The sequence below is a fragment of the Myxine glutinosa genome, chromosome 1 (assembly GCF_964187855.1).
Source record: "Myxine glutinosa chromosome 1, kmMyxGlut1.1, whole genome shotgun sequence".
NCBI lineage: Eukaryota > Metazoa > Chordata > Myxini > Myxiniformes > Myxinidae > Myxine > Myxine glutinosa.
This window is the reverse complement of record NC_136261.1, coordinates 317,666,170-317,693,214: the sequence shown is the minus strand read 5'-3', so window position 1 is coordinate 317,693,214 and position 27,045 is coordinate 317,666,170. Positions and strand designations below refer to the sequence as shown.

Below are 27,045 nucleotides of genomic sequence, written 5' to 3'. Positions count from 1 at the left end.
CATTGTTCTGAGAAGACCTCTAGCGATCTTTGCGTCAATAACGTGTGTAGGACCCACGTGATCGGATCACTGACTCAACCCTACGTCTCATAGACCCTGTAAGCCGTCGTATGCGTTGCTGTGGCAGGTTGTTCCATTCCCGATGTAATGCACGTTCCAATTCATCCAGATTGGCTATTGGAGGGACCATCTTCGCAATTTGTCGTCCCAACATGTCCCAAACGTGCTCGAGGGGGTTCAGGTCAGGACTGTACGCAGGCCAGGGGATGGTTGTCACAGCGCCTTGCTCCAGCAAGGCTCGGACGCGTCTCGCACGGTGAGGCCTGGCGTTGTCATCCATGAAGATGGGTCTGCTGGCGAGGGTGTGGTCATCGAAGTGCGGGATTACGGTGGTATTCAGGATTTCCTCGGCATATCGCTCTCCGTTGAGGTTACCTCGCACAGTTATCAGGTCCAACTTACAGTCATGGGAGAAGCATCCCCAGACCATAATCGAGCCACCACCAAAGGGTACCGTTGGTTGAATGTTTTTAGGTGCATACGTGGTGTTTTTGTGGCGCCACACCCGAACACGCCCATCTGTCACGTACAGCAAGAACCGGCTTTCATCCGACCAATGAACTCGCCTCCAAGACCGGATGTTCCATCCACGTCGCGCTAGGCACCATGCCAAACGCTCCCTCTGATGTCGTTCGAGTAGCCTTGGACGCTTGATCACTCGTCTTGACCTTAAACCGGCCGATTTCAGGCGGTTCCTCACGGTACGGTGACATAGCCTTCTGTTGGGCAGCCAGTTGTCCTTCAGGAAATGGCTCGAGGCGAAGGGATATCGTCGCACCAGTCTCAAAAGCGCTCTATCTTGGCGGACTGTTGTCACGCGAGGTCTTCCAGACCTTGAGCGGTCCTTCACCGCATCCGTTTCCTGGTGTTTCTGCACCAACCGACTGATCACCGAATGGTGGTAACCAAACGTTCGAGCTACAGCTTTTCTGGACATTCCGGACTCGATCATGCCTATTATCCGCCATCGTTCTCCGTCCGACAACCGTCTACGAGCCACCATTACGAGAAAATGACCATGTAACCCCCACATGAGCTCAGGCGTGACTTGCAATAACCCGTGATGATAGTGCATTTACAGAAAATCACGACCACGTGGATGATAACACGTGCTGCACGAGCGATGGGCGTCACAGATGAGTGCACTCATCTGCATTTCATCAATGGATAATTGCTAATGTCATACCAATCATTATTTGATCTCACATACCTTAGAATATATGCCAATGTATACATATACACAAAGAATATATATTAGGGGGTGCTTACCTTAATTCGTTGTGTAGGGGTGCTTAACTTAATTCTTTGTGTATAGATAGATGAGCCCTGACTACTTCACACACCAAAAATACCCAGAATCCCCTTGGGGGAACATGTTCAAGTGACGTCATCAAGATGGCCTCCATTTTTATTAAGTTTTTGTATTTTATTTTTACATTGAGGGTCCCTGTGTCCTGATCTGTAATAAAATGATACTCGCATCTGATTTAAATATTCGATTTAATAATATTTAAAAATAATATTATTAATTATATTTAATAATATTTAAAATAATATTTAAATAATATTTAAATAATAAATTAATTTAAATGCATGCACGGGTATTAGGGTACATGCATAATAACACATAACATGCATAATAACAAATAACACACACATACATGCATGCACGCATGCAATGCATTTAAATGCATTTACATTAATTTAATAATTTAATTTAAATATTTAAATAATATTTAAATAAAAAGCAGATGATGCATTAAGATCAATTTCTTGGGTATTAGGGTATTCAGTTGTTGGTTGTAATTTTTCTATGTCTCTGCGAATAATACTAACTGCACGGTGAAGTATTTGGGAATCATTTTTGTAATCAGAACCATTGTTGTAACTTGTAAGCACATTCTCACGAACGTCTGCTGGCTTCATATTCACTGCTGTAAGTTTTATTCCTTTCTTTTTATTCTCTGGTTCTCCTCAAATGAAACAGTGTTCATCCCAGGAAAAGGCTGATGTTTTTCTCTTGACAGTAAAACTACTATATAAACGGTTAGGTACCACGTCAGCACCTGTACACAATGCCAAACTTTACAATTTTGGCAGCCATTATGATGACGTCATTTAAGCATGTTTCCCCAGAGGTATTCTGGGTATTTTTGGTTTGTGAACTTGTCAAGGCCTCTACTTTATAAAAAAAAATACCAAAAGTAGCTGGTAGGAAGCTAGTTGCCAGTTCCGCCATTTTTAAGGCACTTTTTGACCATAATCTGCAGCCCTATAAGGAAGAGACCTTCAAAAGATCCTGGAAGCGAAAGAGCGCTAAAAGTGTACCAGTGATAATTGGAGCAACGGGAATGATAAAGAAGAACCTTACGGAGATCTTAAAAACCTTCCCCGTGAATATTACCATAAATGAACTACAACTGTACCAGTGTGCTGTTAGCCTTGAGACAATCTGGGATTCGGTGATGATCCTGAAAAGAGCCCTTGGAACAAAACTCTGAAAATGTTGAACAGCTTGATCCATGAACAGTGATCCCTTCCGGATGGATACTTTGGGTCCTGAAAAGACTCCGGTCCACCTCCTGAAACCCGCAAATGGAGATAACAACGAACAATACATAGGCTACATGTACACACACAAACACACACATACACACACACAAACACACACACGCACAAACACACACATACACGCACACACACACGCACGCGCGCGCACACGCACACACACACATACACACACACAAACACATACATACACACACAAACACACAAACACACATACACACACAAACACAAACACACACACACACACACACACACACACACACACACACACACACACACACACACACACACACACACACACACCAGGCATGAAAGGTTTGATGGCCTCCTGCGCCAAAGTTCCTTGAGTATGTCGTGTAGTTTACTTGTAGTTTACATTTTATTTCCGCATTGCAGTCATTTGACATGTGTACTGTCTACTGATGATGTGTGATGTCACTGCACTGTAAGTGTAAACGGCGTACGATCCAACGCACACACTGGTACTGTTTAGGGCGCCAGTGAGAGGTTGGTAGAGGCAGAGCATGGGAGTTCGTTTAGAGAAGAGATAAATAAAGCAAAACTGCCTCCTATGTACTTCAGTAACGATATCCTTTGTCTTTTACATTGGTCATTGATTCCCCAAATGGGGGCCGACAGATTTGGCGTCAAACCGACAAGGGTTAATTCGTCACTGATCTGTGAACTGTATTGACTATTGTTACACGTTAAACTTAAACCTTTTTTCTCCTACCATGTCGTCGTGATGAGTGATGACTCTGTTGACCATGGACATGTTACGCACACTCTTGAAGATTACACACGCCCCAACGTTTTGAGGTGTATTCTTTAGCTTGGTTGATCAGTTCAACCTTTTTTGAAAAACATTTTGTTTCCCTATTTCACACTGTGGTGTGTGGAAGTGCAAAATTTCGTGTCATATATTAGTAGCTGTAATAAAGTGCAAGTAAAATTGAAAATACTATTTTCTAGAAAAAGAAATTACATTTGTCGGTGTGTAATTTTCATGTGTGCTGTCTGTTAGTGTTTCCATGACGCGTAGTTGAAATCGGACGTGGAGGTGCACGCGGTGCTTGTTGCAGTGCAGGTTTTTAACGGTAAGTAGGTGGGTGACTTCACCGATATTCGGAAGCATTGTCTATTTGTAGTGTTTTGTGTTGTCTTAATGCGTTTCGACATGCTGAGCGTCCAACAAGTACACCTTCGAGCTTTTATTACATACAACCCGTGTTATTTTACTACAAACTATTTTACTACATACAAACAGTATTTTACGACATACAAACAGTATTTTACGACATACAAACAGTATTTTACGACATACAAACAGTATTTTACGACATACAAACAGTATTTTACGACATACAAACAGTATTTTACGACATACAAACAGTATTTTACGACATACAAACAGTATTTTACGGCATACAAACAGTATTTTACGACATACAACAGTTTTACTACATACAAACAGTGTTTCACTACATACAAACAGTATTTTACGACATACAAACAGTATTTTACTAGTACCGACTGCAAAGCCGCAATGAGCCGGCAAAGCCAAAGCCTCTTGCCACTATTTTACCCATCATTATGGTATCAGTAGGTTAGGTAGTTGGTAGGTATGTAGTTGGTAGTAGGTAGGTGTAGTAGGTACCATACCTGGTAAGACTTGGTAAAAGAGAAGAGCAGACAGTCCTCCCCAATACCTGCATACCTCTTGCCACTATTTTACCCATCACCATGGCATCAGTAGGTTTGGTAGTAGGTAGGTATGTAGTTGGTAGTAGGTAGGTGTAGTAGGTACCATACCTGGTAAGACTTGGTAAAAGAGAAGAGCAGACAGTCCTCCCCAATGGCAATACCGGCATACAATACAATAAATGTCACAAGAAGCTTAAGGAAGTAACTATACGATGTGCTAGCTTAAGGCCTATTTTTAACTGGGCTTAACATACGTTTTCACAGTAAGTGTGTAGTCTTCTAACTTCAGCCGCTGTCAGGCGCCAGGGCTGGTTCTCTGACTCTCCGGGCACGGCAGCTTCCTCCACCAGAAGACGTTAGCTTGCAGTGATTAATTCGGTGAATTCCAACTCGACTTCGGATATTTCCGGCCGTGAAAAACTATCCGTATTTCTAAACTAAATATGTAAACCACTTATACCATATTTCTGGCCGTGAAAAACTATCCCGTACGGCCGCGAGATTTCTAAAAAATAATTCTTCGTCAATTTTAGAATATTTGACGCCGTTTTCACCCTCCGAAACGCGTAATAATATTTTTTCAAATGCTCGAATCTCATTGGTTCTGGTCTTTGATGACGATTTTCGTTGAAGATAACGAGGTTGGTCTTAACGTATTTTAATTACTAATTAGAGGTTTCATGAGATTGTGAATCAAAGAACGACGGGTGAAACAAACTCCTATTGAACTTTTTCGCAATTGTTTTATGCAAACTTCCGCATCCGGTCGATGGCTGTCTCCAGCACTCCATCCAGTAAGTGATTTCATTTTAGAAATATTTTTGCAAATGCTCGACTCTCATTGGGTCCGGTGTTTGGTGACGCGTTTTGTTAAAGATAACCAGGCCTGTGCGGGCCGATGTTGGTCTTAAATTATTTTATTAATACATCGGAGGTGCATAACATTGTGAATCAAACGACGACGGGTGAAAGAAACTCCTAATGAACGTTTTAAATTTGTTATGCATACTTCCGCCTCCGCAAGATGGCTGCGCCCACTGCGCTTCGGATTCTCGAGCCAAGGCATAATCAGGTTTTCAACATAATACGTACTCGTTTATTGACAACACCGGCTTCGCCGGCTACTACATACAAACAGTATTTTATTACATACAAACAGTATTTTACGACATACAAACAGTATTTTACGACATACAAACACTATTTTACGACATACAAACACTATTTTACGACATACAAACAGTATTTTACTACATACAAACAGTATTTTACGACATACAAACTGTATTTTATTACATCCAAACAGTATTTTACTACATACAAACAGTATTTTACTACATACAAACAGTATTTTACTACATACAAACAGTATTTTACGACATACAAACTATTTTACTACATACAAACAGTATTTTACGACATACAAACAGTATTTTACTACATCCAAACAGTATTTTACTACATACAAACAGTATTTTACTACATACAAACAGTATTTTACTACATACAAACAGTATTTTACGACATACAAACAGTATTTTATTACATCCAAACAGTATTTTATTACATACAAACAGTATTTTACGACATACAAACAGTATTTTACTGCATGCAAACAGTATTTTACTGCATGCAAACATTATTTTACGACATACAAACTGTATTTTATTACATCCAAACAGTATTTTACTACATACAAACAGTATTTTACTACATACAAACAGTATTTTACTACATACAAACAGTATTTTACTACATACAAACAGTATTTTACGACATACAAACTGTATTTTTTTACATCCAAACAGTATTTTACTACATACAAACAGTATTTTACGACATACAAAGACTATTTTACGACATACAAACAGTATTTTATTATACAAACAGTATTTTATTATACAAACAGTATTTTACAACATACAAACAGGATTTTACGACATACAAACAGTATTTTACTACATACAAACAGTAGTTTACTACATAGACAGTATTTTACGACATACAAACAGTATTTTACGACATACAAACAGTATTTTACGACATACAAACAGTATTTTACGACATACAAACAGTATTTTACTACATACAAACAGTAATTTACGTCATACAAAGTATTTTACGACATACAAACAGTATTTTACTACATATAAACTATTTTACGACATGCAAACAGTATTTTACGACATACAAACAGTATTTTACGACATACAAACAGTATTTTACGACATACAAACAGTATTTTACGACATACAAACAGTATTTTACGACATACAAACAGTATTTTACTACATACAAACGGTGCACGGTGTTATTTATTGTGGGGTTAAAGGTACACATCCCAGCACGTGACCATCGATTGCACGAAACGTATTTCAATCTTGGGTGAAAGGAAATCAATTGCTGTAACGTGCTTGTGATCCCCAAAATGATGTCTGATTCATAACTTCAAAGCAAACATTCCTATTTATGCTGATGTGGTCAACAATGTATTTATATTAAATACATTTATCTAATAAATCTCAACTGGTTGGAAGCCCAGCCATGGTAAAAATACGATAAAAAAAATGTATCGCACCTATGTCCGAATGAAACGGTTCAATTTGGTATTTTTTATATGAAATAGGCAAAGCCGAAAAAGGAACGAAACCCATTAGAATTGTCCATTAGAACCCATTAGAATTACCCTTAATAATCCATTAGAATTACCCTTTAGAAACCATTACAATTACCCTTCAGAACCCATTAGAATTACCCTTTATAATCCATTAGAATTACCCTTTAGAAACAATTACAATTACCCTTCAGAACCCATTCGAATTACCCTTTATGACCCATTAGAATTACACTTCCTAACCCATTAGAATTTCCCTTTAGAACCCATCAGAATTACCCTTTATAACCCATCAGAATTACCCTTTATAACCCATCAGAATTACCCTTTAGAACCCATCAGAATTACCCTTTAGAACCCATCAGAATTACCCTTTAGAACCCATCAGAATTACCCTTTAGAACCCATCAGAATTACCCTTTAGAACCCATCAGAATTACCCTTTAGAACCCATCAGAATTACCCTTTAGAACCCATCAGAATTACCCTTTAGAACCCATCAGAATTACCCTTTAGAACCCATCAGAATTACCCTTTAGAACCCATCAGAATTACCGTTTAGAACCCATCAGAATTACCCTTTACAACCCATCAGAATTACCCTTTACAACCCATCAGAATTACCCTTTACAACCCATCAGAATTACCCTTTACAACCCATCAGAATTACCCTTCAGAACCCATCAGAATTACCCTTCAGAACCCATTAGAATTACCCTTTATAACCCATTAGAATTACCCTTTATAACCCATCAGAGTTACCTTTTAGAACCCATCAGAATTACCCTTTAGAATCCATTAGAATTACCCTTTAGAACCCATTAGAATTACCCTTTGGAACCCATTAGAATTACTCATTAGAATTACCCATTAGAATTATCGTTTAGAATTACCCTTTAAAACCCATTAAAATTACCCTTTATAATTACCCTTTATATCCCATTAAAATTACCCTGAAGAAGCCCTTAGAATTACCCTCGAGAGGTGTTTTGGTACTGTCCTTTTATCCCGGACCTCAGTGTTTTTTTTAACGAGTTTGGCTAATTTGGATTACTAGTACACCTACTCACTACGGGAGCGGAAGAAAGGGTCATTTCTTTTTGGGGTATATAGATTTCAGTCTATCTATGGTCTGGTCTCAAGAACATTGGATGTGTGTTCATTTACCAAGTTTTTTGTGGAGAGATCACCAAGTGGTTTAAGCATTCTAGCAAGCACTCCATTCAAAACCGTTAAGGAACGGCTGGCTTGGCAAGCGCTAGCTAGTAGCTTGGTAAATGAGCACATCCCGGGCTTCCTCCCTATCAGTTTTGTGTTTTAAAACAGCAGGAGCAAGTTTCAAAAGTTTGCTACGAAAAACGCCATGGTAGCGGCAGAAAGGGTAATGTTATTAACCCAACTCTTGTGGGGTATATAGACTATAGAGTACCATAGATCTTCGCTCAGTTCTGTAAGTAAACCTTCCCTCACAGATGTTGGGATTCCTCTAAATTTCTTTATTTAGTGTTATACAGAGCATTAGCGACTGTTTAAAAAGTGAATCATATGTGTTTGTGGTTTATAATATTTTTACCTCTGGCAGAGGCCGTTGGGCATTGCTCCCATGGAAACGCCATGAAAGGCTATTTATAAACATTGACTCGATGTTTGTTCAAGGAGGAAAAACCCCTTGGGGAAGTGGGATATTATTGGTATCAATATTGTTTTGTAATAACATTAGTATTATGCTATTATCATCTGTTTTGTTATTAGAAACGGCCTTGTAAAAACGCTACGATAAAGCTAACTTAACATGGATGTACACCTCAGCACGCAACCCCATTGACGGCAATGGCGGGGAAACCCACTCGGGGGAGAAAACCCCCTTGAAGAGGTGGGCAAATGAATGCGCTGCAACCTTCATTATGTAACCCTTAGTCATTGTCAAGTTTGGTTGAGATTGGATAAGTAACGACGGAATGTGTCGCGGTTAAAATAAATCATCAGACAGACAGACAGGCACCAAATTGCGTATTTTAGTATGATTTGTTAGGGTTATTTTAGTATGTTAGGCTTATTTGTAAACAGACCGCTGAGGTAAAAAAACGCTGAGGTGTTTTTATTTTATTTTATTTTAATACAAGGTCTCGGCTGGTGAAAGAGCTTGGACACAGAACAGTTCATGACACATCATAACAAGGGAACAGTAGGAGAATGGGGAAACAATACTGTTTGAGAATGTTGTTTGAAAGATGCCACAAATACGAGCCTCTGCACTGAAAGTTGTGTATGATCCAGATGTTGTTAAATAGGTTTTTACTTTTTACCTACACCACCTAAGGTGGATGGAGGTTATATTTCACCACTGTCTGTTTGCTTTTCTGTGAACACGATATCTCAAAAAGTTGTGGACGGATTCGGACAGAACGTGGTGGACAGGTTGGGTGAGTGACAAGGACGAATCGATTCGATTTTGGTGAAGATTCAAATATGGGATACAAAAAAAAAAAAAAAAATTTTTTAAAGTGAGTCTTCACCATTGAATGATAGGGCCAAAAACTATATATAGCATAGTATTTCAAAAAATTGTGGATGGATTATGACAAAACTAGGTGGATGAGTTGGGTAAGTGACAAGAACAAGCGTTTAGATTTTGGTTCAGGTCCAAATCAAGATCTGGCCTATCAATGGGATACAAAACGTAAACTGTTCAGCTTGGTGGAGGTATGCACTCTACCAAGTGCCGTTCTAGTTATTATTGTTATATACCGTGTACAGTGCTCTAAAATGTTGAGAGTTTTGATAGTCCAAAGAGTGCCATTGAAAAGCCATCAGTTATTGTATATGCCATTTAATTTCCCATAATATATTCAAAGCAGGGTATTGTTTGTGGTTAGTCGTCGTCATCGTAGTAGTAGTAGTAGTAGTAGTATAAGTAGTAGTAGTAGTAGTAGTAGGTGTCACATGAACACTGCCATGCTGCGGTATCAGCACCAGCCTTCACGTGTGAGGCGCGCTTTTCATTCTATGCTCAAATGTTGTTTGATAGCAGGTGGAAATGTGTTCGCTGGCCCTATTTCCTCCACCTCCACCTCGTGGTCACGTGACTCTGTGTGAAAGAAACAACGAATTGATTGCTGCAGATGTGGAAGACCCACAGTTCACGGAGCAGGTATATCCTGAACGGTACAGGGGCTGTTTTGACAAATTGTAAGAACGTTGTGTTCCATTGGATTCATGGAGGCGTTTGTCGTTGTACCGGGATGCAAAATGTACTGTTAGAAAGATGTAAGAAGTCAATAAAGGACGTTATTTTGTGTTGAATTCTGTTTTGCTGCTAATTTTGCACTTGCTTGCCTTCGTCTCCAGATTCCTCGCCTCTCCTTCCCAACAGTTTACTTTCCACGGGATAGCGTGCGGACGTCTTCAGGTCCTGAAAGTACCCTCCACGCGGCATTTTTGAACCAACCGTGCAATAGCTTCTGGAGGAAAACTGCCAGAGCATGGTACATTTTGCAACAGTCTGTTTTGACACTTCACTTTCATTTGATCATACTGGAAGCACAGAGCAAGAGATGATTTTTTGAGGGAGGTTCTTTGAATGCTTTAACTTTTTTATTTAACTTGCCATCCACTCTTATCACCCTGGAGTCGATGACTGAGCTTTATCAGTACCTTATGGCAACGCAAGAGTGCTTTTACTGTTGTTTGTTTACTAGTGAGTTGTACCCTTTTCAGACATGTGATTCTAATGTGCAATGAATCCTCTCTATTTCTTTTGGGTTTATTAAGTAATTATCTTTGCTTTAAAAATCACCCAAAAATAATACACAAGGTAGTTGCCACAATCGAACAAAACCTCCTCGTGAGGTTGGCCTGTTCGTGCCATTTTTAAATTTTCCTTTCATTTTTTGTATACAAGATCGAGGCTCGTGTAAGAGCTAACATTGATCACAAAAAGACAAACTGACACATAAAACATATGATAAAGGGAGCGGGAGACAAGATGGGGAGCAGGGATATCGTGAGATCTGTGGGAGGGAGAGGGCCTCGGGGTAGGAGGCATGGGAAGGGGGCAGGGGGTGGGAGAGGTAAAAAAAATAAAAAAAATACATGGACACTGCTCGGACTTCCAGGAAAGAAGTCTGTATTTCAAAAAAGTGGATCTGGGGTGTATTAATGGGGGTAGAAAAGATCAAGGTTTTGGATGGGGCAAGATAAGTGTTACGTGCTCCTCCCCAAACCCCGGTCACGGTGTACCTCCGAGCCCCGAAAGGAGTCACGGCAGAAAGATGTGCTATTATGTGTGCCAATGACGAATGGTGAAACCACACCAATCAGTTGTTACAAAAAAACCAAGTATTGTTTTAATATCACACAATAATAACAACTTGCACAAATACAATAAAACCTCAATTGCACAACAAACACCATACAATTCCTATGATGGTACCACCAGTTTCTTAACTCAATAACTCACGGTACTCCACGTGAGCGAAATGTAACACCCCCAAAGTCACTGTCATGACACCAGGCCAAAGTCGATCCATGCTCCGGTGATCACAAGAAAAAGGTCATATTGAGACCTGAACCCAGGACGGCTGATAGTTGACGCTGCCGAAGAGCCGCTTCGTGAGGTGTCAGGCCGACGTCGGTCAGGCAGAAGTTCACCCAAAAGGCGACTGGGAATTCACACCTTCAGTTCACCAGACAATGACGCTGACATGAACGATCAGCGGCTCCCAAGCGGAGAACCGCGAATTCCCAATCGAAATCCACGACACACACGAGAACCAGGCTAACGGCTGGTGCGTGGTGAAATGGCTGGCGCGAAGTGAAATGGCGGACGGGCCCGTAATGGAGGCGTGCATCGGCTCTCCAACAATGATTCACTTTCGGAACCAATCGCGAAACCCGTCACTCAGGTTTATCTGCCACAGCGACACTGTCACAGTACAGTGTACAGTGTTTCCCCTTTCCTGGGGAAACCAATATTCGCTCGTGACCAACGGCCACCAGTGTCCGCTCAACACCTCGAAGCCGATCGGCCTTTCTCTCCCGATCTCACTTGACCCGCTTCCTCTTCCTCCTCTTCCGGTTTCTCCCGATCCATTTCGTTTTTCTTTTAAAACACTAATTTTACCTTTAAAGACAGTTATCTCCATTTCACACCGAAACTGCAACAATAATAGTACATGAAACTAAAAATGCTTCAAGTGGATGACAACCACAAAGACGGAAGTGACGAATCCGTAACAATAAGTGATGGTGGTGAACAGCTGTTTTAAAGACCTGGAGGCAGGAGTGGAATTGAAGAGAGTGAGGGAGTTTGTTCCAGAGGTGGGAGAAAAGAGGAATGAAAGAGTGAAGGTGAAATAGAGAGTCTTGATTTTGGCAGTTTAACCATAAGTGGGTTGCTGGCAGATCTTGTGCGACCTGTAGGAATATTTGGGGGACAGAGCTGTGGGAGCTAGGCCAGAGAGGAGTCTGTGGAAGACAGAAAGACCACCAAACCTGCCTGCGGTGAGTGAGTGAAAGGCCCTCGGAGTTGGCTTCATCGCGGGAGATTCCAATGATTCTGAAAATCTTATCCCTTGGCTTGTGATTCAGGAAACCCAGGTTCAAGTCCCATTTGGGTGGCATATGCCATTGTGTTTGTCAATTATCTACTAATGTCGTTGTATTTTGTGTAAAGGTTCACTAATACCTTCTTGATGCTTTTGTCGAGCATGTGATGTATCCATAAGCTCCTCCAAGCTCCTCCAAGCTGAACTCCAAGAAGTTCTGTCACTCAAGCTTTTGGGTCTCACTATCTGCCATGATCTTTCCTGGGAAAACCACATTTCCAAGCTGGCCTCCAAAGCCAGTCGCCGACTGGGCATCCTCCATCGTGCAAAGTCCTTCCTTGGCACACCTGAGCTCCTCACCACATACAAGGCTTTCATCCGCAGCTCAATGGAATACTGCTCTCCCCTCTGGGCTGGTGCTCCTGCCTCACACCTAGCTCGTCTTCACGCTGTTGAAACCAAAGCATTCAGAATCATTGGAATCTCCCGCGATGACGCTATCTCTGAGGGCCTTTCACTTACTCACCGCAGGCAGGTTGGTGGTCTTTCCGTCTTCTACCGACTCCTCTCCGGCCTTGCTCCCCCAGCTCTCTCTGGGCTTTGTACCCCAAAATATTCCTACAGGTCGCACAAGATCTGCCTGCAACTCTCTTATGGTTAAACTGCCAAAATCAAGACTCTCTGCTCACCTTCACTCCTTCATTCCTCTTTTCTCCCGCCTCTGGAACAAACTCCCTCACGCTCTTCAATCCCACTCCTCCCTCCAGGTCTTTAAAACGGCTGTTCACCACCATCTCTTATCTTCCCCAATCCAAAACCTTGATCTTTTCTACCCCCGCTAATTTCACCCCAAATCCACTTTTTGAGGTGCCGACTTCTCTCCTGGAAGTCCTTGGTGTCCTTGCGTTTTATGCCTATCCTGCCCCCCCCCCCAGGCCCTCTCCCTCCCACACATCTGCCGATGTCCCTGCTCTCAAATGTTGTGTTTGTGTGCTTCCTCCCCTTCTCTCCCCATCTTGTCGACCGCTCCCCTTTTTTATACTTTGTTTGCTTGTTTGTTTGATTTGTTTCTTTGATAAATGTTAGCTCTTTCACGAGCCTCGACTCTGTATACAAAAAAAAACAAAAAAAAAACTGATAGGCCAGATCTGCATCTGGACCTGACCCAACATCGAATCGGCCTATTCTTGCCACCTACCCAACTCATCCACCAAGTTTTGTCATAATCCGTCCAAAATATTTTGAGATATCATGTTGTATGTTGTTTTGGCCCCATATCTCAATGGCGAAGAATTAAAAAACTCTCATATCTGTATCTGTATTTTCACCGAAATCGAATCATTTCTTCTTTGTCACACATTGTCCTAGTACAGTGGGTTAAGAGAATGGGGGTGGGATATCGCGAGAAGTGAGAAAACGTGAGGAGAGGTGCAAGGAGACCCAATGGGGCTCATGACATCAACTTCTTACCTCAGACAATGGTAAGTTGGTTTCTTACCACTTGCTGCAAGTCTCGATAACTTTAAAAGACAAAAGAGAATCTCAAAGCAAGTATATGATTTTATCTCAATTACATTATTTCATTTAATCATCAACCTTGACATGAGGGAAGGAGAGGTCTGTGTTAAGAATTAAACATGTCACGCTGAAGTCCTTTCTACATCCAGCTGTCAACGTACGAGTTGAAATCTTCATAATGTGTTCCCACAAGAAAAGGACATCACTCGGCGTGCCACCAAGAGGGAATGGAGGTCGATGTCGAGGGTTTAAACCGTATTGACATCTCCCGACTATCTAATTTGTACAATTTTTAGACATGAATGTCATACTTTTCATACCTCTTCCACCGAAGGTGGACGGAGGTTATGTTTTCACGTCTGCCTGCCTGCCTGTCTGTCTGTGAACAGGATATGTCAAAAGGTTGTGAACAGATTCAGACAAAATTTGGTGGAGCGTTTCATTTCACCACCCCTCCCTCCCTTCCTCCCGCCTCCCCCCAGCCTCGTCCTTTAAAGTGTCAGTCATGTGCTTTGTAGTGCGGGTGAATGTGATGTATGACATGCATAATGCCCTATATAAAATTTAATTCACAGTTCATGAATGCAAGACTATGTGCTGCTGTGTCTGATTCATGTAATTGCTGCTCATGTCAAGGTTGATGATTAAATAAAATAATGTAATTGAGATAAAATCATACACTTGCTTTGAGATTCTCTTTTGTCTTTTAAAGTTCTCGAGACGAGCAGCAAGTGGTAAGAACATAATTTAACATTGTGTGAGGTAAGAAGTTGATGTCATGAGCCCCATTGGGTCTCCTTGCTCCTCTCCTCCCATTCTCACTTCTCGCGATATCCCACCCCCATTCTCTTAACCCACTGCACTAGGACAATTGGACCCTGGTTTAAAGTGCTTGGTCCTGGGAAGGATCACCGAATTGAGGATTGTCATAATGGTACAGAGGGGTGGTTGCTGAAAGAAAAATAAAATCTCCCTTTTAAATCGAGGTCTGAGGTAGCACTGGTTAATGAAAACTCGTATTTAACACCTGCTCGCAAATCCATATTCCATTCAAAACCTTTTACCTTGTTGCTGGGCTATCGCGGGCCCCATGAACAAATTACAAATTCCTGCCCTAACTTACAGGGGACACTGCATCAGTAGCACAGCCGTACCCTCGGCTTATTATGCTATCCCACAGCCTTGTGCTGCATACAAAAGAAGAACCTTGTTGCTTTGTGACCACCCAGGCTGGTTGTCACATCGAGCATTATTTTTCCGGTTTCCTGTACATGCACATTATTATGCTTACGCATCGATGAACTTTTTATTTGTTTATTTCGGTTTTTTTTTTAGTCTGAAATTTCAAATTCAACCGAACTTGAGCTTCAACCGAAGCACTATTTTTAGCGAGTCTGAAAGGGTATTCATAGTTTTCTCATCTTTTATTTAACTATTGGGTTCTGCTACATCATCTTTGTCTGCAGTCTATCTCCAGCTCCTTTGGCCTTAAAAATGTTATTGACTTGTCTGTTTTTCTCAGCTTTTCGTTAAGCTTGATGTTGGCTTAACGGTTAAGGTGGCTGGCTTGAGATCTTAGGGTCCTGAGTTTGAGCTCCTGTTGCGCCGTTGAAACAACACCAGGTGGGTTGACTCGGCATTGTCATCCTTCCGAGGTCATCAAAATGAGTACCGGATTACTGTTAACGGGCACTGCATCAGCGGCACAGCTGTACTCCCAGAAAAGGATGCGGCCAAGCAGCCACAGGCTGCATACGAACCACCACCATCTTTTAGTTATTTTCCCATTCCTGTATATCATTATTTCTCTATTGTAGGAATAGTTTTTGCCATATTCCTCTCCTTGACTTGTGCATTTTTTTTATTTGTCCCCTACCTGGAGGTGACTATAAGTTTGCTGTCCTTCTGTTCGTCCATCCTGTGGTTTTTGCAGGCTTTTTCCATACCCTTTAACATATTGAACTGAAACTTGCAATGTGGCTTTATTATAAGTTGCATAACAAGTTTGATTTTCAGGATGTTTCATTAACTTTTAAAATTTGTTTAAAAATCATAGAATATTTAATGGCACTGGTAGGGGACATGTATTGCAAAGCAATTCTGGCTCTTGTTTGTTTTGCTTTATCTAGACTTAATGCAGTTAGTTTGTACAGTTTGAGATAATTAAAACTTGAAGTACAAAATCGCTCCCTTCAAAAAGTATGTCGATCGTGCTGAAAAGTTCATTTGTTCCATGACTATCTTTATTTGTAGAAGCCTGCATGATATATGCAGTACATGTCACACATCATCTGGCTTTTTATTGCTGTATATGCAAATGCACATTGCAGTGTTTTGACACTACAGGCGTGAAGCTGGTTTGGTTGGTCTCTTGGAGGAGATTTTACATCCTGAAGATAAAGGTACATGATATAGCGTACCCTTGTTCGGACACGTATCGAAAATGGAAACATTTTGAGACATTTAGTTGTGTACATAAAGCTATAAAAGGTTTTGTCCTGCTAGGTAAGAATCCTCTTGTGTGGGGGGATGGGAGGGGGACACTAAATTGGGTTTCGATTGACTTGAAAATTTAACAGCATTTGTGTGAGACACTATATTGGGAAACCAACTATTTTTGAGGTCAAAAGGTCAAAGGTCAACTCGGGGTCAAACTTCTAAAATCATCACTTTTCATCCTATTGACCTGAGCTTTGATCAAGATCGTCAATTTTAATCTTGATGAAATGGACAATTTGCTGGATCAATTGCAAATTTGGGGCCGGATAAACTTCCGCGAGTAAGGAAGGAGATGGCAGAGTGGATAAGCATAATGTTAATATACAGTATATAACATCATGCTTATCTGCTCTGCCAACACGACTCGGTGTCATTGATGTGTTACAGGCCTACCTTTACTCGTACAATGTGATAGCCATTCTTCACAAGAACAGCCACATCACTGATACACCCAGACTTCATCTCGTCTTAGGCATCCAAACTTTTCCATGCGGTCACGTCTTCCAGGGTATAAATACTTTTTGTAAATGCAAGATAATTCATGAAATCTGGGTACCAAATTGTTGGAAGGTTCGTCTTACTTCTGGGCTTTGTTGTATTTAGCATGGGTGGGGCTTAGTCTGATCTGCTCTGCTTGGCTTTTGTCAGTGGTTGTTGTTGTTGTTGTTGCTTCAAGGAGTTGTTTTTACAGCAAAACGTAAGGGAAAATTAGAGGGAAAATCACGTACTGGGGAAAACTAACCTTAATCCCTACCAATAATAATTAGCACAACACCACCCCCCCATGTGGTGTACACATAGACAACCTTGAGATAGTTTCTCTACTTAAGTACATCGAGCTTTCTCCTACTCGTCCACGGTCCATGCTATAATTTTACAGTGCTACCTTCTCTACGGTATCCTTCCACCTACCCCCATAAACATAACAATATATATATATATATATATATATATATCCATCTATCTATCTATCTATATATATATATATATATATATCCATCTATCTATCTATCTATATATATATATATATATATATAATATATACATATATAATATATACTGTATGTATATATAATATATACTGTATGTATATATAATATAATTTTTTTTACTTCCTTTTCTTAATTTTTTTAGTGCCATCATGGTTGATGTCTGCATCTAAGGGTGCCTTGAACCTGTACCGTTGGCTCATTTCAATGCGTACATTGTTTCACCCTCACTACTTGGTGAGAAAATTCACATCCTGCATCCTCATTTTGTAATCAACAATTGCATGTCTGGCATTCACATCATTTGAGGGCCCCCCTTCATGATTTTAAATTTGATTGTATGTTTTACCGTAGTTGATTTGTTATTGTTTTGCAAAGACAATTTCATTTGATTTCTTCTTATTTTGCAGATTGGCCATGAAGAAATGGTCTCAAAATTTTCACAAGTGACAGACTGGTGTGTTACTTTGCCTATGATGTAATACTTGTTACTCTGAGGTTTTGCTGTAAAAAAAAAAAAAAAAAATTCATGTGTCTGTTGTTTGAAACAATACTAATCGATGAATAATAGAATTGTTGGAACTGATATTTTGCTGTTTTATTAATATGCTAACCTATAACTGTTCTAATGGACTAAATTATTCCCACCTTCTTTTGAGGATGGCTGGGAAGATGATAGTCTTGTCCCCAAAGGGGTTGTGACACTATTGTAATGCCTGTAAGTAGTGCGTGTGCGTGCGTGCGTCCGTGTTTATATATTTTCACTTTAAAAAATAAAAAAATAAAAAATTCTCTGCAACCACTTGTCTGATTGATGCGAAACCTTAAACATAGGAAGAACTCCCTGTGGAGAATATTTTATTGATATATTTGATGCCATAGGTCATATGGTAGAGCCACCATATTGGATTAAAGGAGAAACCAATTGGACTTCATTTTCTCTAAAACGAAAAAAATGTAAAATTTGGCATATGTCATCAATTTACCAACGGGTTTTCGGGTGATAATGATGACGTCATCAGTAAAGTGGTATTCCAGCCCTAATTGGTTGAATTGAAATCCTTGTCCAAAACTTTTGAAACTCCATATCGAATACAAGACCCGATGTGAATAAAACCACCTTTAGAGGCCATTTTTCCCCGCAAGCGGGGGTTGGCCTTTTTTCGGGGACCGTGGTTGTTGTTGTTTTTTGGTCCCCTTTTTGAAGCAATGTTTTATGGCCGGATGCCCTTCCTGCCGCCAACCCTTTTTGTCGTGACAAAACGTGACAAATTTTGATGTGCATGAAGAATTAAATTTATTATGTGGTCTGGTGGCTGCATTGTATTGAAAATGTAAATGTAAAAAAAATGAACTTCTCCAGAACTGCACAGATTGATACCAAACTTCATACATATGATCAACTTATCAAGAGGAATATAGTTAGGAAATTTTCATGCCTTCGCAAACGAAGTTGTTGTTTTTTTTGTTTTTTTTTTTTTTTTAAATACAGTATAGAGGCTCGTGAAAGAGCTAACATTTATCACACAAAAAAATCAAACAGACACACAAAACATATAAGGGTAGAGGTAGATAAGATGGGGAGAGAAGGGGAAGCACACAAACACAACATTTGAGAGCAGGGACATCGGGAGATCTGTGGGCGGGGTTGGGGGGAGGAGGCGTGGGAAGGGGGGAAGGGGTGGGAGAACTATAAAACAAGGACACTGCAAGGACTTCCAGGAAGGAAGTTGGTATGTCAAAAAAGTGAATCTGGGGTGAAATTAGCGAGGGGGTAGAAAAGATCAAGGTTTTTGATGGGGGAAGATAAGAGATGGTGGTGAACAGCTGTTTTAAAGACCTGGAGGGAGGAGTGGGATTGAAGAGAGTGAGGGAGTTTGTTCCAGAGGCGGGAGGAAAGAGGAATGAAGGAGTGAAGGTGAGCAGAGTCTTGATTTTGGCAGTTTGACCATAAGAGGGTTGCAGGCAGATCTTGTGCGACCTGCAGGAATATTTGGGGGACAGAGCGCAGAGAGAGCTGGGGGAGCAAAGCCGGAGAGGAGTCTGTAGAAGACAGCCCCCCAACCTGCCTGCGGTGAGTAAGTGAAAGGCCCTCGGAGTTGGCTTCATCGCGGGAGATTCCAATGATTTTGAAAGCTTTGGTTTCAACAGCGTGAAGCCGAGCTCGGTGTGAGGCAGGAGCACCAGCCCAGAGGGGAGAACAGTATTCCATTGAGCTGCGGATGAAAGCCTTGTATGTGGTGAGGAGCTCAGGTGTGCCAAGGAAGGACTTCGCACGACGGAGGATGCCCAGTCGGCGACTGGATTTGGAGGCCAGATTTGAAATGTGGTTTTCCCAGGAAAGATCATGGCAGATAGTGAGACCCAAAAGCTTGAGTGACAGAACTTCTTGGAGAGGATTATTCAGAAAGTGGATGGGAGGGTTGTCCCGTCGGTCTTTTCGGAGAGACATAGTAAGAGTGTGAGATTTGTCAGGATTGAAAGACATGTTCCACTTGTTTGACCAGTCTGTGATTTTGTCCAGGTCTGCAGAGAGTGAGGAGGCTGCAGACTGCCGATCTGAGGGATGAATGGAGCGGCAGAGAGTGGAGTCATCAGCAAAGAGATAGAGAGGATTTTCAAGAGAGTCAGAGAGATCATTGATGAAGACCAGAAAAAGCCCAGGGCCCAGAACACTACCTTGTCAAGGGAGACAGCTCTAATTTCCTGTTTGGCATTGAGGACCTCCATCCATTGTTGAGACAGCAGAAGCAGCATGTCCAGAGTAGAGTGACCTGGTCTGAAACCAAATTGATGATCAGAGATCAAGCCATTTGAGAAGAGGAAAGATTTGATATCCGAAGCAATGATGGATTTCATGACTTTGCTGATAATTGGGAGAAGGCTGATTGGTCTGAAGTTGCAAGGATCTGTTTTTGCACATTTTTTGTGTAAAGTGGTGATGTTGGCTGATTTCCAAGGTGATGGCAGATGACCTTGAGCAAAAGAGTGGATGAAGAGTGGATGAAGAGGGAACAGAGAGAGGGAGTGAAAGAGCGGAAGAGCAGGATTTTCGGACCCGTGGGCTGATGCCGACAGGTCCATTTGCAGAATCAGAGTCAAGGGTTGACCAACTTTTCCACCTTGTCAGGAGGAAAGGACACAGAGTCCAGGGACAGCTGGGTACGACTGGGTACGGTGGGCACAGAGAGGGATGGGTTTGGACACAAGATTTAGAGGCAAACACAGGGTTGAGGCATTCAGCTTTTTCACGTGCGGAGTCAGCTGTGTCGCCGTTTGAGGTAAGCGAGGGGATGGAGGCGGAACAAACACCAGAAACGGATTTGACCAGACGCCACCAGGATTTGGAAGAGAGAGACAGGTTTGAGAGTTCGGTCTTGAGAGTGGAGAGATATTGTTTCCTGGCTATCCTGAGGGTGGACACACTTGTTTTGGGCTTTGTGAAAGGAAATGAGATTTCCTTCCGTTGGATTTGCTTTCCAGTATGCGAAGGCAAGTTGTTTCTGGGCAACTGCCTCACCACAAGATTTCCGTGTACCATGGACGGGACGAAGGGTATGACAACTGAAGGCGAGATGGGATAAATCTGTGCATGAGAGAGAGCAATTTACTTTGGAAGAATTCCCAGGATGAGTTGATGTCAGAGGTGGTAGAGATGGGAGACCAGTCCAGATGATTGATGGCTGCTTGAAGACCGTGCCAGTTGGCCTGAGTGAAATGCCAGACTCGATGCTGAGGAGGCTCTCTGAGAATGGCCAGAGAGATGTCCACTTTAACAAGCACATGAACAGATGAGCCGATTGGAGCAGAAGAATAGTAGCAGACATTTGCAGGGAAGTTAGTCATAACCAAGTCTATAAGAGAAGATGCTCCTTTGCCTGAGATCCGGGTCGGGAAATTGACTGTCAGTCCCAGTGAGTCGCAGAAGTCCTTTGCTGAGGAGCCATGGCTGGTGAGAGGGGTATCCACACCCAGCCAACTGGCATGGTGACAATTGAAATCACCACATATGAGGAAGAGAGTGTTGGGATGAGTAGATAGAAGTTGGTCCATATTATCAGACAGCGAGATGTAGATGGAGTCATCACTGTTTGGTGGACGGTACAACACACATATGAGTGAAGGGGAAGCCGTAGCCAGAGGTACTCCTGGGGGTGAGGTGGAGAGAGGGCAGTGCAGGGCGAGTGAGGAAGAGTTTTTGATAAAGATAGCAACCCCACCACCAGGACAAGGCTCAGGTCTATCATACCGGAGGAGGGAGTAACCCGGGAGAGATATTAAAGAATCAGAGACATCATGAAGGAGGAAAGTTTCTGTTAAGCAGATCAAGTCTGGTTTGTCAGAAGCAACCTGTATGGAGAGATCAGTCAAATTTGAGCGAAGGCCCCGGATGTTTGAGGTACATTCCGTCAATGAAGGGGAAGGGGGAGCATCGGATACAGAACAGGGGGGAGGGGGAGGAGGGGTAGGGTAAGATGTGGGAGAGGAAGAAGAGGTTGGGAGAGCTGTTGAAAGTGTGTCAGAGATTTCAGAATAGCTCGGAGAAAGGGAAAGGTGGGGCAGACAAAAGGTTTGATGGTGATTGGGTGAGGCACAGTGAGGTGTTATTTGAGGGGGGGGGGGGGGGGAGGGCAGAGTGAGGCAGAAGGTTGGGGGAGATGGAGGTGAGAGTTGGAATGGGGAAGAAGTGGGGAAGACGCTTTGAGGAGGAGGGATGAGGGGGGAAATGGAGAAAAAATGAGGGTGGGGAGATTTGAAGGGGAGGGGTGAAGAGGGAGTTTAGGAGGGAAGGGGCAAGGGGGGAATTTGAAAGGGATGGGTGATAGGGAAGATTTGTAGGGGAGGGGCAAGGTGGGAGATTTGAAAGGGATGGGTGATGGGGAAGATTTGGAGGGGAGGGGTGAGATTGGAATTTAGAAAGTGTTGTACGATTAATGGGAAACTAACATTTATTGCAAAATGAGTTTCTTGTGACCTTCTAGTCAGAGATACGTTTAAGGACGCTGGAGGGGGGATGGAGTGCAGGAGAGTTTAGGGAATGTAGAAAAGAGGAACTGTAAGAGATGGAATATTTTTTTGGAATGAATAGATTTGGTGAGCAAGTCGAAAGCACCCTTTTAAAGAAGAAGAAGAAAAAGGTTATAATATATGACAGAATACAGTACTTCAGGGGAAAGTTTAAACATTTTTAAAATGAGCAGTGAAAACTATCTGGGGAAATGGGGGTGAAACACGTGGTCAAAGAACAAACGAACGAATAAGAACAACGAATAAACGAATAAGAACAAAGAAGGAAATGCTTCTTTTTTTTTGTTGTTAAGATTTTAAGTAAGGAAGTATGGGGTGAAAAGACTGGGAAAAACTGAGAACGAAAGTAAATGGATCACAATCGGCCACTGAGAAAAAAAGCCTCAAGGTAGGAAACAAAGTACTGGTCCTCAAAAAAACGCAGCACGAAATAACCCACGATTTTTTATACAGGTATGAAAGATTAACACCAAGAATCTTCCTAGGGACGCACACACACCGAAAGATAAATACAGTTTCGACAAAAATACAATTGTGAACAATTACTTAACTTTGAAAGCGTGAGAGCGTGGACAGCTTCGAAAAACCATGCCGTTGCCCGGAGTTGCCGGAGCCATTATGTTTTCTGGTTGCCCGGCTGGCTATCCGTCCGTCCGTCCGTGATAGGCTTTTGTTACTGCGTTAACTTGAGAACAGCTGAAGGGATTCAAGTTAAAATAAGGTATGCTGGTTTAAAAATAAGGTTATTAAAAAAAAAAGTTAGGTTAAGTCCGGTTAGGTTAAAATTCATTTACTGCAATAACTTGTGAACCAGTGATGGGATTTTTACCAAAGATGATACAAGTATGTATTTTGATGCAAAGATGAACTGATTTGATTTTGGGGTCAATAGGTCAAAGGTCAAAGTCTAATAGGTTTATAACTTGAGAACAGCTGAAGGGATCCAAGTTAAAGTTGGTACAGGTATGTATAATGATGTAAATATATAATTATTAGATTTTGTGGTCAAAGGACAAATGTCAGATGTCCAGTTAGGTAAAAGTTCTGTAACCAAGCTAATTTGTGAACCAGTGATGAGATTTTGACCAAACTTGATAAAATTATATATTATGATGAAAAGATTAACTGATTAGATTTCAGCACCAAAGGTCAGAAGGTAAAAATGGGATACTTGAGAACAGCTGAAGGGATTTAAATCAAACTTGGTACAGTTATGTATAATGATGTAATAATGTGGGCGGAGGCATATCGGTCGACGTCGCGACGTCGAAGAGTGCCATTGTCGTTCATATTCAGCTTCATTGATGCAATATATATAAGCAGTTACCAAGCTTTTTCAGTTCAGTTACCAAGCCTTTATGTGGACAAAAGTGGTTGTTAAATATCCTAAAAATCAATCAGTAATCAATGAAGCTAGGGATAATGGCAATGTACTGTATGTAATGTAATTGGGTGTATTTTATATAATCTCCTCTCTCTCGCTTTTTCTCAAGGGACTTAATTTTTTTTCATGCGACTTTTATTTGATATCCAACGTTGCAGTGGGTTCGCATCTAACGTCAGCGGTGGCATATCCATTGACACATTTGTGTGAAATTCGACTTTATAGTTTTCTATATGCTATCTCTATATTTGTCAAACTGTTTGACAGTCCCAACTGAAGAAATTTAATTCTATTTGGTGTGTGCAAACTCTTCCTGAGCTTTCCATCACTTAAAAAAAATAATTAAAAAAACCACACACACACACACACACACACACACACACACACACACACACACACACACACACACACACACACACACACACACACACACACACACACACACCCTAACTAATTTGTGTTTTTTTTTATTATTACCTCCGCCATCGAAGGTGGACGGAGGTTATGTTTTCAACCCTGTTTGTCTGTCTGCCTCTGTTTGTTACTAGCGAAAATCGAAGATTTTTCAAGTACTGTCGGACCCCGCTATTCACGGAATCCGCGTATTCATGGGTTGATAAAATTCGACCTGTTTCTCTTTTTGCGGAAAAATGTGTTCCAAGAAATTGCGCCCCCCCCCCCCCCCCCCACTCCTATCCACGACCTTGTTCCACGAATTCGTGGCTTTTCAGGGGTGCAAACAAAAATTCACGAACCGCATCTGGGCTTTATGGCAGAGTGGCCAGACGGAAGCCTCTCCTCAGTGAAAGACAGTATCAAAGCCCACAGAATCTTGTTTCTCACTGTCTGAGAGTCCTTTAGATGCTTTTTTGCAAACTCCAAGTGGGCTTTTATGATTTTGTCCAAAGTTTGTCCTTCGGTGAAGGCTAACAACTTATTTTAAGGGTTTCGCAAGTATCGTGCTATGCACGACATATTTCTTGTTTGTTTGTCTGTGAGCAGGATATATCAAATAATGTAGACTGATTTAGATGATACTAGGTGGACAGGTTGAGTCTGACAAGAATGAATTCATTAGTTGTTGATGAAGATCCAGCTCTGGATCCAGATACTAAAATGTAAGTGATTCTTCACCATTGAGAGATAGGGGCAAAAACGATATATTGTGGATGGTTTCTGACAAAACTAGGTGGTTGAGTTGGTTCGGTTACAAGAACAAGTCGATTAGATTTTGTTTCAGGTCCGGTTGCAGATCCGGCCTATCAGTGGGATACAAAACGTAAAATGGTCATCTTGGCAGAGGTATGCACTCTACCAAGTGCTGTTCTAGTTTAAGTTGCGATGCACAGAATCTTTGTATAATGCATGGTCATTAAAGATAAAGCCGTGAATATTCTTCACTTATGGTCCCATATTTCCTTTTTCTTCAATACCAGGCATAATTCCCCACTGAGGGTCTTTGCCTGGCATCCTCACACGGCCAAGTTGGCTGTGGCTCTCCTTGACGACTCCATTCGCATCTTCTATGTAAAGAGGTAATCTCACCTGAGGAGATTTATGATTTATTTTTTTTGAAGCACACAAACACATTTAATCCTTGCATGAGTATTATTGTCATTCATATATGATAAAATACTTTGTGTTTAGTAACTTTAATAATCAAATGCTTATTAAAATTCATAACATGCATCGGAAATAATTTTCCTGTTTTTTAAATCCCTATTTACTGAAATTGTTTTTATAATTAAAATATAAATGTACAACTTGGAAACCATGTACATATTCTCCATGAATAATGCGATCAAATTGTAAATATGCAGAGCTGGATATTTGCATCAACTCGGAGCATACACCAGAGTTGAAATTTAAGAGAAACACTTATGAAGACTCATACTGTTGTGGAAGGTGGTGACTGTGTTTCAGAGTATTACAAGCAAATTGCAGCTTGGAATACACATGATGATAGATGGCCAAGCCACCTCTTCTGTAATCCCATTGATAAAACCCATTGATAAAAATGGAGTCTTACCACAGGCTGGCATCCATACCAAGGGATCGTCCTTTTTCGTGCAGCTGGCAGAGAGGTGTCGTCGTGGTGGAATATCAGGCAGGAACTGCAGGTCATGCCAACTGGAAGAAGCAACCTCGGCTGCTGATGTGGTTTCCAGGGCGTGGTAGATGGCCTTGTTGTTGGACTGAAGCAGGGAGATGCCGTTAGTCCAACCACTCTGTGCAGGCGATCACTGTGGATGAATACGTTTGGCCCATGTCCAACAACAAATATTACTAAACCAAGTATGAGATATTGTAGTATTTTAGCACCCTAAATCAGCAAGGCTGTCAGCAGTTTGTTGGCGAGTGTCTTTAAGGCTGCTGCCATGTCGACGAGTTCTTGACCAGCTTTTGCTGCGCTGTAGTTTGGGTAGAGTGTCATCACAAGTCTGGTACCTTCTGAGCTAGCTTTTTTTTACTCCGCCTTGGGCTTGGCATGGAGAATAAGCAAACGCATGTGAGATACCATATAACCCCAATAACAGGAATGTGACCAACTTTCAGGAAGCCAAAGATAAACTCTATATCCACATATGAAATACGTGTTACTCAAAACTGCCTGTGGCTCAGTAAAGCAAATCCTCCACACATCCAGTTGGAAATCTTGATATCTCAGTGACCCTGTGATGGTCATATTTCCCGCCGTCTCTTCAGCCACATGACATGGGTGGAAATCCAGCAACTACCCTTATTCACATTCTTAGCATATTGTAGAGAGACAACTAAATATGTATCAAGCACTAAATAGAGATAACTAAATATAAGCCATCTGGCTGTAAATACACTTCCTTGTTAACAGGTAGCTGACTCTTATATCTACGCCTATGTGGCTTGTGTGTGCGAATGACAACGATATGTGAGTGTGTGCGTTGAGGTGTGTGTGTGAGTGTGAAGTGTTTAAGCTTGTGCACCCTCGAAGGCATATGTTGTGCAATTTATTTGCGACTGATGCTGAAGGTAGCAACACCATTCCAACACCGTTTATAAAATAAAAATCTTCAGGTTAAAAAAAACAAAAAACTTTACGAACCGTTTTGCTCAGACGACAAACAGAATAGAGGCTTCGGCTCCTTTTACATTTTG

The 27,045-nt window shown here is 41.4% G+C and overlaps 1 protein-coding gene across 6 annotated transcripts in view; it reads left to right on the top strand.

Moving 5' to 3' along the window:
• The first annotated feature begins 3,598 nt into the window (after positions 1-3,598).
• The window catches only part of AAAS (aladin WD repeat nucleoporin), a 58,739-nt gene continuing 35,292 nt past the window's right edge, over positions 3,599-27,045 (top strand). For 2 of the 6 annotated variants that reach the window (XM_078769344.1, XM_068096371.2), the window contains exons 1-7: positions 3,599-3,725; positions 9,978-10,097; positions 10,295-10,431; positions 16,357-16,412; positions 17,644-17,735; positions 17,909-17,955; positions 25,347-25,445. In XM_078769344.1, the coding sequence (XP_078625470.1) occupies positions 9,984-10,097; positions 10,295-10,431; positions 16,357-16,412; positions 17,644-17,735; positions 17,909-17,955; positions 25,347-25,445 (545 nt within the window). In that variant the 5' untranslated portion in view covers positions 3,599-3,725; positions 9,978-9,983. Of the gene's footprint in view, positions 3,734-8,754; positions 8,820-9,974; positions 10,098-10,294; positions 10,432-16,356; positions 16,413-17,643; positions 17,736-17,908; positions 17,956-25,346; positions 25,446-27,045 lie in introns of those variants that run through there. The other 4 variants (XM_068096384.2, XM_068096365.2, XM_068096377.2 and 1 more) reach the window with 3 other exon arrangements.